At 35.9% G+C, this 13,137-nt stretch overlaps 1 protein-coding gene across 1 annotated transcript; it reads right to left on the bottom strand.

Moving 5' to 3' along the window:
• Window positions 1-209: 209 nt before the first annotated feature.
• Window positions 210-917, bottom strand: TGIF2LX (TGFB induced factor homeobox 2 like X-linked). Its single transcript, XM_041740437.1, has one exon. The coding sequence runs from the start codon at window positions 915-917 to the stop codon at window positions 210-212; it is 708 nt and encodes a 235-aa protein (XP_041596371.1).
• Between the last annotated feature and the right edge of the window lie 12,220 nt (window positions 918-13,137).

Here is a 13,137-nt window from a genome sequence, read left to right as displayed (position 1 = left end):
ACTTTAGTGTCAATCATGACAAGTCCATTTGGAAACGCTGAAATAGCTAGAGAATTGAGTCCTAATAGCCAGTGATGGCTCTCATAAAATTCCTAGGAAGAATAATGTCTCTATAAAAGGTAAAACTATGAGTTAGCTGGGGGAACATAAATGGATCTACCACTGCAGACAAGGGACTGGTAACTTGAGCTTTTCAGGGACATTGGACATCATGGATTGGGCTTTTGTTTCTTCTGTAGCTCCAGTTCTTCAGCTTTTTGCACAGCTGCATCAACCAGCAGCTGGAAACTACTGAAGTCCTTGTACTCCTCTGTTAACACAGGTTTGGGAGATGTCATAAGCAAGGATTCACTAGTGGAAAACGTGACCATTTTATTTGGCTGGGCCTTTGGGGTCAGCTTCTGGCCTGGAGACAACTCTGAATCTATCAGCTTCTCCTCTGTCTTCTGGCCCACTGGAAGGAGGCTCAAGGGCAGGCACTGCATCTTGTCTGGACCTCTAGGCTCTGACCTGGACTGTGGAGATAAATCTGTGCTCTGCTCATGGGTCACATCAGCAGCCTTGCCTTTTTGGTGGTATATGATGGTCTGGTTGGGGTCATTTCCATCCTGTTGAAGCATTTCTGGAAGAACACGTCTGCGGGCATTGATAAACCAGTTAGAGATCTGCAGGAAAGACAAATTAGTCTGCTCAGACAGCATTCGTTTCTCTGCTTCTGAGGGGTAGGCCTTAAACCGGTGTTCATACAGCCAGTCTCGGAGGATCTTCACTGACTCAGTTGGCAAGTACCCTTTTCTCTTCCTCTTGCCCTCTAGTGAAGCAAGAACTTTATCTGCACCAGTGTCCCTATTCAATGTGACTGAGGTGCCTTCAGTCAGGCTTTGGTTATCTGCTGGGGTTTCTTCAGTGGCTTCCATACTCATGAGGCTGGTCTTCACTATTTTGGGAATTAGGAATGGCTGAGTTAGGACTAACGTGGATCTGGAAGAACCAGTGAGGAAGACATGGGCCGTTCTCTAAGGGGAAGTCTCACCTTCTGCTTCCCAAGCAGATAAACAGTGCTAGTAACTGCTTTGAGCTAGGGCTTTGTGATGTCATATCCTTTCTTCCCTGTATGCTGCCCCTCCCCCCCATTTCCTAGCTCTTCTTTTACCTGTTCTTTTTTCATAGATTCAAATGCATTTATTCTTATCTAATCAATTTAAAGCTCTCCAGATTTTTCTCTGCTGTTATCACTAGTTTCTGCTAATTAATGATTTCTAATTCTATTGGTTAAATCTAGCTTATACATAGATACATAGATTCCTCATTTTATTCCTTTTTGACTTTACTTTATTGTTCTTCCTTCTTTTTCCTTATACTTGCATATTGGCTCATATACATATATCAAAAGTAACTTATCTATTAAAAATTAACCACAATAGGTTTATGTATACAATGGAATATTACTCAGCCATTAGAAATGACAAATACCCAACATTTGCTTCAACGTGGTTGGAACTGGAGGGTATTATGCTGAGTGCAGTAAGTCAATCGGAGAAGGACAAACAGTGTATGTTCTCATTCATTTGGGGAATATAAATAATAGTGAAAGGGAATATAAAGGAAGGGAGAAGAAATGTGTGGAAAATATCAGGAAGGGAGACAGAACATAAAGACTCCTAACTCTGGGAAACGAACTAGGGGTGGTGGAAGGGGAGGAGGGCGGGGGGTGGGGGTGAATGGGTGACGGGCACTGAGGGGGACACTTGGCGCGATGAGCACTGGGTGTTTTTCTGTATGTTGGTAAATTGAACACCAATAAAAATTAATTTATTTAAAAAAATAAATAAATAAAAAATAAAACCACAAAAAAAATTAACCACAATAAAAGGAGAGTTTAAGTGGTATATTCTGACCCCTTCCTTCCATATTTAAAGCTGATTTAAGAGTAATTTTTACCTAGATAGGTATATTTGACACCCTGTCCCTTCAATTTTTCTTTATGGCCTTGAAATGTTCAGCTTTGATATGACTTAACTATGCCATCAGGATCTTTATGTCTATACTTTGGGCTATGACATCCAGTTTGATAATTCTCTTTGAAGTTTCAGTCAGAAGTTCTTAAAAACATGGAGCAAGATAGGACTCAAGAAATAATGGTGATTACAGATTTAGATTATTTAAATCTCTATTGATAGTTTAAATATATAGAAATTCCCTCTGAATCAGATGAAAATAATTTATAAATCATACATTTTAATTTCAGAAAGCTGAAGACAAGTGCTGGTTCTTTCAGAACACTATGATTCACTTAGAAGACAATCATAATCTTTGGCTTTTTAAGGATACTCTGTGGTATTACTGATTACTAATTTCAGAGGTTTCTCAAAAGAAAACTCCAGGTCATCATCTTAAGAATTACATATAATCTACATACAGTTTCTATTTGGTAAGGACAATATCATTTCACCCTTAAGAGTTCTTATTTGGTGTCACTGGGCTGGGCATCAGAATATTATCTACTAATCCTTTGGCTGTTGGTAATCTTACCAATGCTGACTTTCATTTTTTTTATTATTATTTATTTATGATAGTCATACAGAGAGAGAGAGAGAGAGAGAGGCAGAGACACAGGCAGAGGGAGAAGCAGGCTCCATGCACCGGGAGCCCGATGTGGGATTCGATCCCGGGTCTCCAGGATCGCGCCCTGGGCCAAAGGCAGGCGCCAAACCGCTGCGCCACCCAGGGATCCCCAGTGCTGACTTTCATTGTTTAAAACTTATTAAAAGGGGAACCAATTGAAACACACAATCAAATCTAATAGTCATTTTAGCAAAGCTCCCAACAAACAGAGAATGCATATGTTGGCTAAACTGGAGGTCTTTATTGGAATACTCTGTGGGTGCTACTATTTCCATTGGTCTTTTGGGTTAATAGAATGTTTTCTATTCAGAATGAAAACTAATTTCCTTTGGTTATTTCCTACCAATACATGCCCAGCCCATGCTCTCTGAAACTACTCTTGTCTGCCATTATGATTTCTAGTAACATATCCTCCATCACTTGTTGCTTGTATAATATCTTTGTATTTCTGTGATTCAGGTGTCTGCTGAAGGATTGACAGAATTGCACATATTTAAATCACTGATTTATTCTAAACGACAAGATCTACATTCCTGATTTTTAATGACTCCTTTATTAATCTCCTTGAAAAGAAATATCATGGTGGGTCAAAATTATCCCCTAGCAATTGGGAAATTTTTTTCCTTTAAAACTAGCTATAGGTATATAGAAAAATCTGGAAAGTAAGGTGATAAAAATTAGTAAGAAACCCTTTAATAACAATCTAAAAAAACATGATTTTGTTTCATGATGTAACCATAGAAACACTGTATAGAATCTGGTTGCCTTTCTTTAAGTTTTTGAGGATGCAAAATATGAATTAAAAAGATATTTAAGACAGTGAGGTATTCTTTTCATCCAATTCTTTAAAATTTCTAAGGAGCTCAAATTATTTAAATGATTTATATGAGATTTTTTTCTTCCTTCATTGGTTCCTCCAACATAAAATATCATGGGATCTTATTGAAAATAATGTTGTATATCTATAAGCAATGATTTATTTGCATATAACTCTGAAAAAATGTCTTCTCATGATTGTATAATAAGTGAACATGGTATTATGCTGTAATATGCAGCTTAATTTTCAAATTATGTAAAGCACGGCAAGACTGAAGTCTTTTATACCTTGCTGCTTATCATTTCTGGTAATCTACTTATAATTCAATATCAGTTTGAGTGTTCTACTTTCCAAATTGCGTTAGTCTATCTGTAGAGTTAAAAAAAGAATAGCTTAAATTTTTACTTCCAAGAAATGAAATAATGCAAAGAAAAATTGAGAAAAGCAACAAAAAGCCAAAAACTAAACCTAAAACAAACAAACAAACAAAAAACATTTCCTCAAACAAAACACAGTGATATAAAAGAAGCAAAAATTGATGCTGTGGTAATGGGACTTTGCCAAGTCTGAAAATAGAGTATGTTTAGTGCATAGACTTTATCATACTGTAAAGTATCTGGATAATTTCTGCCAGATACTTTACACTTTGAAATGGATTGAAGGAATATTCAGGAAGCCATCAAAAAACTCCCCAAGGCAGAGCTCCCCAGGGCAGCTCTGGTGGCTTAGTGGTTTAGCTCCACCTTCAGCCCAGGGTGTGATCCTGGAGACCCTGGATGGAGTCCCACATCAGGCTACCTGCATGGAGCCTGCTTCTACCTCTGCTTGTGTCTCTGCATCTCTCTCTCTCTCTCTCTCTCTCTCTCTCTCTCTCTCTCTCTCATGAATAATAACAAGAATCTTAAAAAAAAACCTCCCCAAATTGAAGGAGTGTTGACAAGTTAGGAAGAGAAAATGTAGAACGTTCTGGTAAATTCAACTAACGCTTTCTTAGCCTAACTCAGATTTGTAAGGAGATAAAATCACCAATACCCCAATTCATACTTAGTAGTAAAAATTATTCTTTTTATTTCATGAGCAAGGAAAAAGTATCTATTTTCACGACTGTATCATTGTTTAGACATTGAAGCCAATGGAATTAATAAAAATTTGTAATATATGTAAGAAAAGGAAATAAAATAGAATGATTAGTTGATGGTATGATGAGCCATTTAGGAAATATTTAAAAATCGATTGAGAAACTATTACAAATAATAAGAGTTAGGTGATGTAGCCAGTTACAAAAAAAACACACGATAAACTTTAACATACACCAATAATTATCATTTAGAAAATATATTGCAGAAATTATCTACTTCATAATCATAACAAGAATAAAGATATAAAATGTCTAGGAATAAAATTAGAAAGTATTATTCAGGGATCATACTGAAACAAAATTTAAATTCTATTTAAGAACATAAAATGAGATATTAATAAATTGCAAAATCATTTATTTCTTGGGTAGGAAATCTCAATATTGTAATTATGTCAATTTCCTTTAAATATTTCTTTGTGTCTTTTTTCAATCAAAATACAAGTACTGTCAACCTCCTTTAACCACTTACCTTACAATACTTGTGGAAAAATAATTTTAAAATTAATATGGTGGGATAAATGTGTGATATATTGTGGCATTTTTGGGGAAATAATGAAATAATGTGGAAACATTTCTCCAACTAGACAGTATACTATATTTTAAAATAGAAAGTAATTAAAACAGTGTGATATACAGGCATAAACAGATCAATGAAACAAACAGAATATGGCAATATGCTCAAGGACTTAATGGTACTGTGTATATAATTGGTATGGCTTTTCATATTATTGATGAGGATGCCTATTCATACTGAAAATAATGGGTGTTGCCAAAAATGTACCACAAACTTTGGATACTTTCTTCCAGATACTTTAGTTTTAAATAAATTGGAGAACCACGGAGGAAGCCATCTTTAAAGTCATTATATTGATAGAGTGGTATGGGTAGAAAGTATGAAGAATCCTGGCAAATTAATTTAATACCCTTTAATTATGAGGAATTAAGGTGAGAGTGAGCAGACCGTAGAAGAAAGGAAAAGTTGGGATAAGCGACTGGCCTGTGAGAAAAGGAATAGTTTTGCTTTATCAGTAAGTATGAAGTTGGGTATTAGGAATTTTATCTATTGTACATGTGCATACACACACACACATTTTCATGCACAATTGAGATAAAGGCATCACAAGTGTAAAGATTGTTGAATGTGAGTATATAAATATTAATTAGAAACTTTTGTATGAAAGATCCCAACCTGTAGCCAAACAAAAACTTTAAAAAGCATACATTTTTAAAAATGACAAATGGTAAAATATATATATTGACAATGTATACGGCAGGCAAGTTTTTAGTCTATTTATCATTTTCATGTCCCCTACAAATCAATACAGAGTAGGTCACCCAAATAGGAAAAGTGAAAAAAAATATGGGCAATTTAACAAAGAATAAATACAAATGGACAATAAATAAATTAAAATTTGATTAGCTTTCATAGTAATCAAAAGAAGCATATAAAATATTTGGTATGGGTTTCTCCTATCAAATTACCAAAGATCAAGTAGATTCTAAAGAACATATTTTGAGAGCTATATGTTGTAATAAGTATATTGATATACTTCTGGTAGTAGTACAAAAGGGCAGCCTTTTTAGAGTTGTTTTTTTTTAAGATTTTATTTGTTCATTCATGAGAGACACACTGAGAGACAGAGACACAGGCAGAGAGAGAAGCTTGTTCCCTCTGGGGACCCCCAAGTGGGGGTGCCCAACCACTGAGCCACCCAGGCATCCCTGTTTAACCCAGGTTAATTCAAGAAATTGAACACAAGGAAAATATTTGATAATATTATAGAGATTAAATATACAAAACCGTTTTTAAAGAATTAAATATACTTGTAAAAAATTAAAAACAGAATTCCAGCATAATGGGATTGGTTAAATAAAGAGATACTTCTTTACAATTGATGAGAAGCTAGCAATTAATTTTGATGGCATAGACATACATCAAGGTGGGTGAGTGTGGAATATGAAAAGAACAATTAAAAATGGCATGCAAATTATCATAGTTTAGGAAAAAGGAAAGATAAAGAAAACAAAGTACATATATACATATAAACATGCAGTGTGCTTGTGTCTGTGTCTGTGTGTTCTTGTTGATACAAAAAAAAAAATACAAAATTAAATCCTCAGAAATTTCACCAAAGGAGACATAGACATGGCCAACAAGCACATGAGAAAATGCTCTGCATCACTTGCCATCAGGGAAATACAAATCGAAACCACAATGAGATACCACCTCACACCAGTGAGAATGGTGAAAATTAACAAGAAGGAAACAAATGTTGGAGAGGATGTGGAGAAAGGGGAACCCTCTTGCATTGTTGCTGGGAATGTGAACTGAGACAGCTGCTCTGGAAAACTGTGTGAAAGTTCCTCAAAGAGTTAAAAATAGAACTACCCTATGACCCAGCAATTGAACAACTAGGGATTTACCCCAAAGATACAGATGCAGTGAAACACCAAGACAACTGCACCCCAATGTTTATAGCAACAATGTCCATAATAGCCAAACTGTGAAAGGAAATTTGGTGTCCATTGAAAGATGAATGGATAAAGAAGCTGTGTGAATATTACTCAGCCTTTAGAAATGACAAATACCCAACATTTGCTTCAACGTGGATGGAATGGGAAGGTATTATGCTGAGTGAAGTAAGTCAATCAGAGAGGGACAGACATTATATGGTTTCATTTATATGGGGAATATAAAAATAGTGAAAGGGGTTATAGGGGAAAGGAGAGAAAATGAGTGGGAAAATCAGAGGGTGACAAACCATGAGAAACTCCTAACTCTGGGAAATGAACAAGGGGTAGTGGAAGGGGAGGCGGGTGGGGGGATGGGGTGACTGGGCAATGGGCACTGAGAAGGGCACTTGATAGGATGAGCACTGGGTGTCTTACTATATGTTGGCAAATAGAACTCCAATAAAAAGAGATATACATAAAAAAAATAAATCCTCATTATATTGAGAGTTAAGAAGACCACACATTTTATTTAAAATTAACATTTTTGGGAAATCCTTATATATATGATCGGGCGTCAGGAAAGACTCCTCAGAATTAAATGTTATATTCCCAAATAGGTATGAAGAATGAAGAATTACAGAGCCTAAGAGCCTGAAATCCCTTAGTCTCCCAACACTTAGCAGTAGGAAGAGAGGGCTGCACAGTGGGAATCTGAAACATTTTACTACTATCAACAAAGGTGGAAAAGGCACTTGGGAAGTTACTGTGACTCTTGACTTATTCAGGGATCTTCAAGTGCCTCAATAAGAACCTGCACATGTGGAGTAAAATTGCCTATTTTTCAATATTGTTCAAAAGTTGGCTAGTGAAAGGCGGCTAATACTTCTGTCCTAGGATTCTGCTCCAGTTATCAGGGTAAAGAGAAAACACTAAGAAAACTATCTCTCTCAAATATTCAACACACTCTTACTGTTATTAACGCATTTGAAGATTTGAAATTAATTTTCTTATGCCATCTATCTCTGTATTCACAAGCAACTACAATAAAATGTTAAAATCTGAATAAAATCTGTACTTCAGTTACTAGCACCATACAAAAGTCAATGTCATTTTGATAAAGTGCTATTATTTTAAAGATATTATTATGGTAAACTGAGTTAAAAGCACACAGGAACTCTGTACAATTTTTCAAATTTAAGCCTTAAATTGTTTTAAAAAAAAGGAAAAGTGGGCTGTTTTCCAAAATAATTGTACCACTTTACATTTCCATCAGCAGTTTTTGATAGCTCCAGTTGCTCTATATACTTGCCATGACGTGCAATTGACAGTTTCTTTAACTTTCATTATTTGACGGGGTATGAAGTGTATCTAACTTTTTAAAAAAATATGTATTTATTTTCTGAGTAATGATGTAAACAAGGGTTGCCAAATATTGTCTTTAAATACCCAAATAGTAGCTATTTTTGGCATTGAAAGTCATAAAGCCACTTAGGCACTACTCGATTCTGTAATTGTACTGCAAAACAGCCATCAAGAATAGTAAACAAATGAGCAATGCTATGTACAATATAACCTTATTTGTAAAAATAAGATTTATTTGGTAAAAAAGCCATAGTTTGCTGTCCATAAAAGTAAACCATTGTTTCTTTTCCTGTGCTATCATCTATATATTTTTTAATGTTTCTGTTCAAGTTTCATATACTAAAAGAAATTATTTCTGTATTACTATTGAGTTATAATGTGTTTTTATTTAATTGAAATGCAAGTAGCTTACTAGATATCTGATTTGCAACTCATTTATTAAATATTTATTTATTTATTTATTTATTTATTTTGTTTTTTAAATTTTTTTTATAATAAATTTATTTTTTATTGGTGTTCAATTTACCAACATAACAGAATAACACCCGTGCTCATCACGTCAAGTGTCCCCCTCAGTGCCCGTCACCCATTTCCCCCCACCCCCCGCCCTCCTCCCCTTCCACCAACCCTAGTTCGTTTCCCCGAGTTAGGAGTCTTTATGTTCTGTCTCCCTTCCTGATATTTCCCAACATTTCTTTTCCCTTCCTTTATATTCCCTTTCACTATTATTTATATTCCCCAAATGAATGAGAACATACACTGTTTGTCCTTATCCGATTGACTTATTTCACTCAGCATAATACCCTCCAGTTCCATCCACGTTGAAGCAAATGGTGGGTATTGATCGTTTCTAATGGCTGAGTAATATTCCATTGTATACATATACCACATCTTCTTTATCCATACATCTTTCGATGGACACCCAGGCTCCTTCCACAGTTTGGCTATTGTGGCCATTGCTGCTAGAGACATCGGGGTGCAGGTGTCCCGACGTTTCATTGCATCTGAATCTTTGGGGAAAATCCCCAACAGTGCACTTGCTGGGTCGTAGGGCAGGTCTATTTTTAACTCTTTGAGGAACCTCCACACAGTTTTCCAGAGTGGCTGCACCAGTTCCCATTCCCACCAACAGTGTAAGAGGGTTCCCTTTTCTCCTCATCCTCTCCAACATTTGTTGTTTCCTGCCTTGTTAATTTTCCCCATTCTCACTGGTGTGAGGTGGTATCTCATTGTGGTTTTGATTTGTATTTCCTTGATGGCAAGTGATGCAGAGCATTTTCTCATGTGCATGTTGGCCATGTCCATGTCTTCCTCTGTGAGATTTCTCTTCATGTCTTTTGCCCATTTCATGATTGTATTGTTTGTTTCTTTGGTGTTGAAAATGAACTATTGGGACTTCATCAAGATAAGAAGCTTTTGCGCAGCAAAGGATACAGTCAACAAAACTAAAAGACAACCTACAGAATGGGAGAAGATATTTGCAAATGACATATCAGATAAAGGGCTAGTTTCCAAAATCTATAAAATTCTACACTTGATTGAAATCTTATAGCGTTTGTCTTTCTCAGATTGGTTTACTTCACTTAGCATTATACCCTCTAGGTCCATCCAAGCTCTCATTCTTTTTATAGCTAATATTTTCTTAATATTATACTGTTAATACTAGTTATATATATTATGATATGATGTGTTATTATATATATAATATTTTCTTTATTCATTCAAGTATGGAAGCACTTTGGTTGCAGGTTATATAACAGGTTACACCTGTTTGCAATCCTGCTAATTTTAGCAATTCTGACAGGTGTAAGGTGACATCTCATTGTGGTTCTAATTTGTATTTATCTGATCTTGAGTGATGTTGAGCATATTTTCAGTTGTCTGTTGGCCATCTGGAAGTCTTCTCTGGAAAAATGTATATTCATGTTTTCTGTCATGCTTTGAATGGATTATTTTTTTGTGTGTCTTGAGTTTTAGAAGATCTTTAGATATTTTGAATATGAATCCCCTATCAGATATGTCATTTGCAAATCTCTTCTTCCATTTCATAGGTTGCCTTTTAGTTTTCTTTTTTAATTGTCTCCTGCACTGTTCAGACGATGTTTATTTCAATGAAGTTCCAGTAATTTGTTTTTGCTTTTGTTTCCCTTAGGTGACATATCTAGTAAGAAGTTGTTATAACCAATGTCAAAGAGGTTGTCCTGGGATCCCTGGGTGGCGCAGCGGTTTAGCGCCTGCCTTTGGCCCAGGGCGCGATCCTGGAGACCCGGGATCGAATCCCACGTCGGGCTCCCGGTGCATGGAGCCTGCTTCTCCCTCCGCCTGTGTCTCTGCTTCTCTCTCTCTCACTGTGTGCCTATCATAAATAAATAAAATTAAAAAAAAAACACAAAGAGGTTGTCCTCTGTGTTTTCCTCTAGGATTTCAATATTTTCCTGTCTCACACTTAGATCTTTAAACCATTTTGAATTTATTTTTGTGCATGGTGTAATAAAGTGGTCTGCATTTATGATTTTCCTCATTACTGTTTTCCCAACACCATTTGTTGAAGAGGTTGTCTTTTTTTGATTGGATATTCATTCCTGCTTTGTGGAAGATTAATTAGCCATATGGTTGTGGGTTCATTTCTAAGGTCTTTATTTGTGTTCCATTAACCTATCTGTCCACTTCACTTTTGTGCCAGTACCATAGGTGTAGTCTTGATCACTCCACCTGTGTAAAATAGCTTTAAGTCTGTAATTTTGATCCCTCCAGCTTTGCTTTCCTTTTTCAAAGTTACATTAGCTATCCAGGTTCTTTTGTGGTTCTATATGATTTTATGATTCTTTGTTTTAGAAGTGCAAAAAATGCTGCTGTTATTTTGAAAAGAATGGAATTAAATGTGGAGATAGCTTTGGGTAGAGTATACATTTTAACAATATTCGATCTAATCCATGAGCATGGAATATTTTTCCATTTCTTTGTGTCTTATTCAATTTCTTTCATCTATGTTTCATATTTTCAGAGTACCAATATTTCACCTCTTTGATGAGGTTTTTCCCAGGTATCTTTCAGTTTTTGTTCAGTTGTAAATGGGATTGAGTCCTTGATTTCTCTTTGTTGCTTCATTATAGGTATATAGAAATGCAACTGATTTCTGCAAGCTGTTTTTCTATCCTGCAACTTCACTGAATCCATGTATCAAGTTTCCAGTACTTTGATGGAGTCTTTCAGGAAGTTCTATATATAGCATCCTGTCATCTTCAAATAGTGACAGTTTTACTTCTTTCTCATTGATATGTATGCCTTTTCTTTCTTTGTGTTGTCTGATTGCTATGGCTAGGACTACAAGTATTGTTAAATAACACTGTTGAGAGTGAACATCACTGTCCTGTACCCTGTACCCAGGGTACCCTGTACCCTGAGGGAAACATCTCATTATTTCCCCATTGAGGATGATATTAGCTGTGGGATTTACTTTTTTAATATTTATTCAAGTATAGTCAACACAAAATGTTACATTATTTCAGGGCTACAACTTAGTGATTCAACAATTCTGTACATTACTCAGCTCTCCCCACAAGAAGTGTAATCACCACCTTTCCCCATACAAAATTATTACAAGAGTACTCACTCTATTATCTAAGCTGTATTTTTTAAATTCTTGTGGCTTATTTATATTATATATTTTATTTTATTTTATTTGTATATTTTTATTGGAGTTCAATGTGGCAACATATAGTATAACACCCAGTGCTCATCCTGTCATGTGCCCCCTTCAGTGCCCATCACCCAGTAACCTATTCCCCATCCCATCTCCCCGTCCACTACCCCTTGTTTGTTTCCCAGAATTAGGAGTCTCTCATGTTCTGTCACCCACTCTGGTATTTCCAACTTATTTTCTCTTTCCCCTTTAATCCCTTTCACTATTTTATATATTCCCCAAAGGATTGAAACCATATAAAGCTTCTTTCTTCGATTGACTTACTTTACTCAGCATAATGACCTCCTGTTCTATCCACCTTGAAGCTAATGGTGGGAATTCGTCTTTTCTAATGGCTGAGTAATATTCCATTCTATATATACACCACATCTTCTTTATCCATTATTCTTTCGATGGACACTGAGGCTCCTTCCACAGTTGGCTATTGTGGACATTGCTGCTATAAACATTGGGGTGCAGGTGTCCTTCCATTTCACTGCATTTGTATCTTTGGGGTAAATGCTCAGCAGTGCAATTGCTGGGTCATAGGGTAGCCCTATTTTTAAATCTTTGAGGAACCTCCACATAGTTTTCCAGAGTGGTTGTCTCAGTTCAGATTCCCACCAAGAATGCGAGAAGGTTGCCCCTTCTCCACATCCTCTCCAACATTTGTTGCTTTTTCTCTTGTTAATTTCCACCTTTCTCCCTGGTGTGAGGTGGTATCTCATTGTGAATTTGATTAGTAGTTCCCTGATGGTAAGTGATGCAGAACATTTTATCATGCGCTTGTTAGCCATGAGTATGTCTTCTTTGGTGAAATTTCTATTCAAGTCTTTTGCCCATTTCATGACTGGATTCTTTGTTTCTTTGCTGTGGGTTTAACAAGTTCTTTATAGATTTTAGATACTAGCCCTTTATCTGTCATTTGCAAAAATCTTCTCCCATTCTCTAGGTTGTCTTTTAATTTTTTTGACTGTTTCTTTTGCTGTGAAGAAGCTTTTTATCTTGATTAAGTCCCAATAGTTCATTTTTTTGCTTTTGTTTCCCTTAACTTCATAG

This window comes from Vulpes lagopus, chromosome X (genome assembly GCF_018345385.1).
Source record: "Vulpes lagopus strain Blue_001 chromosome X, ASM1834538v1, whole genome shotgun sequence".
NCBI lineage: Eukaryota > Metazoa > Chordata > Mammalia > Carnivora > Canidae > Vulpes > Vulpes lagopus.
The sequence above is the reverse complement of the archived record's forward strand: the minus strand, read 5'-3'. Positions and strand labels throughout refer to the sequence as shown.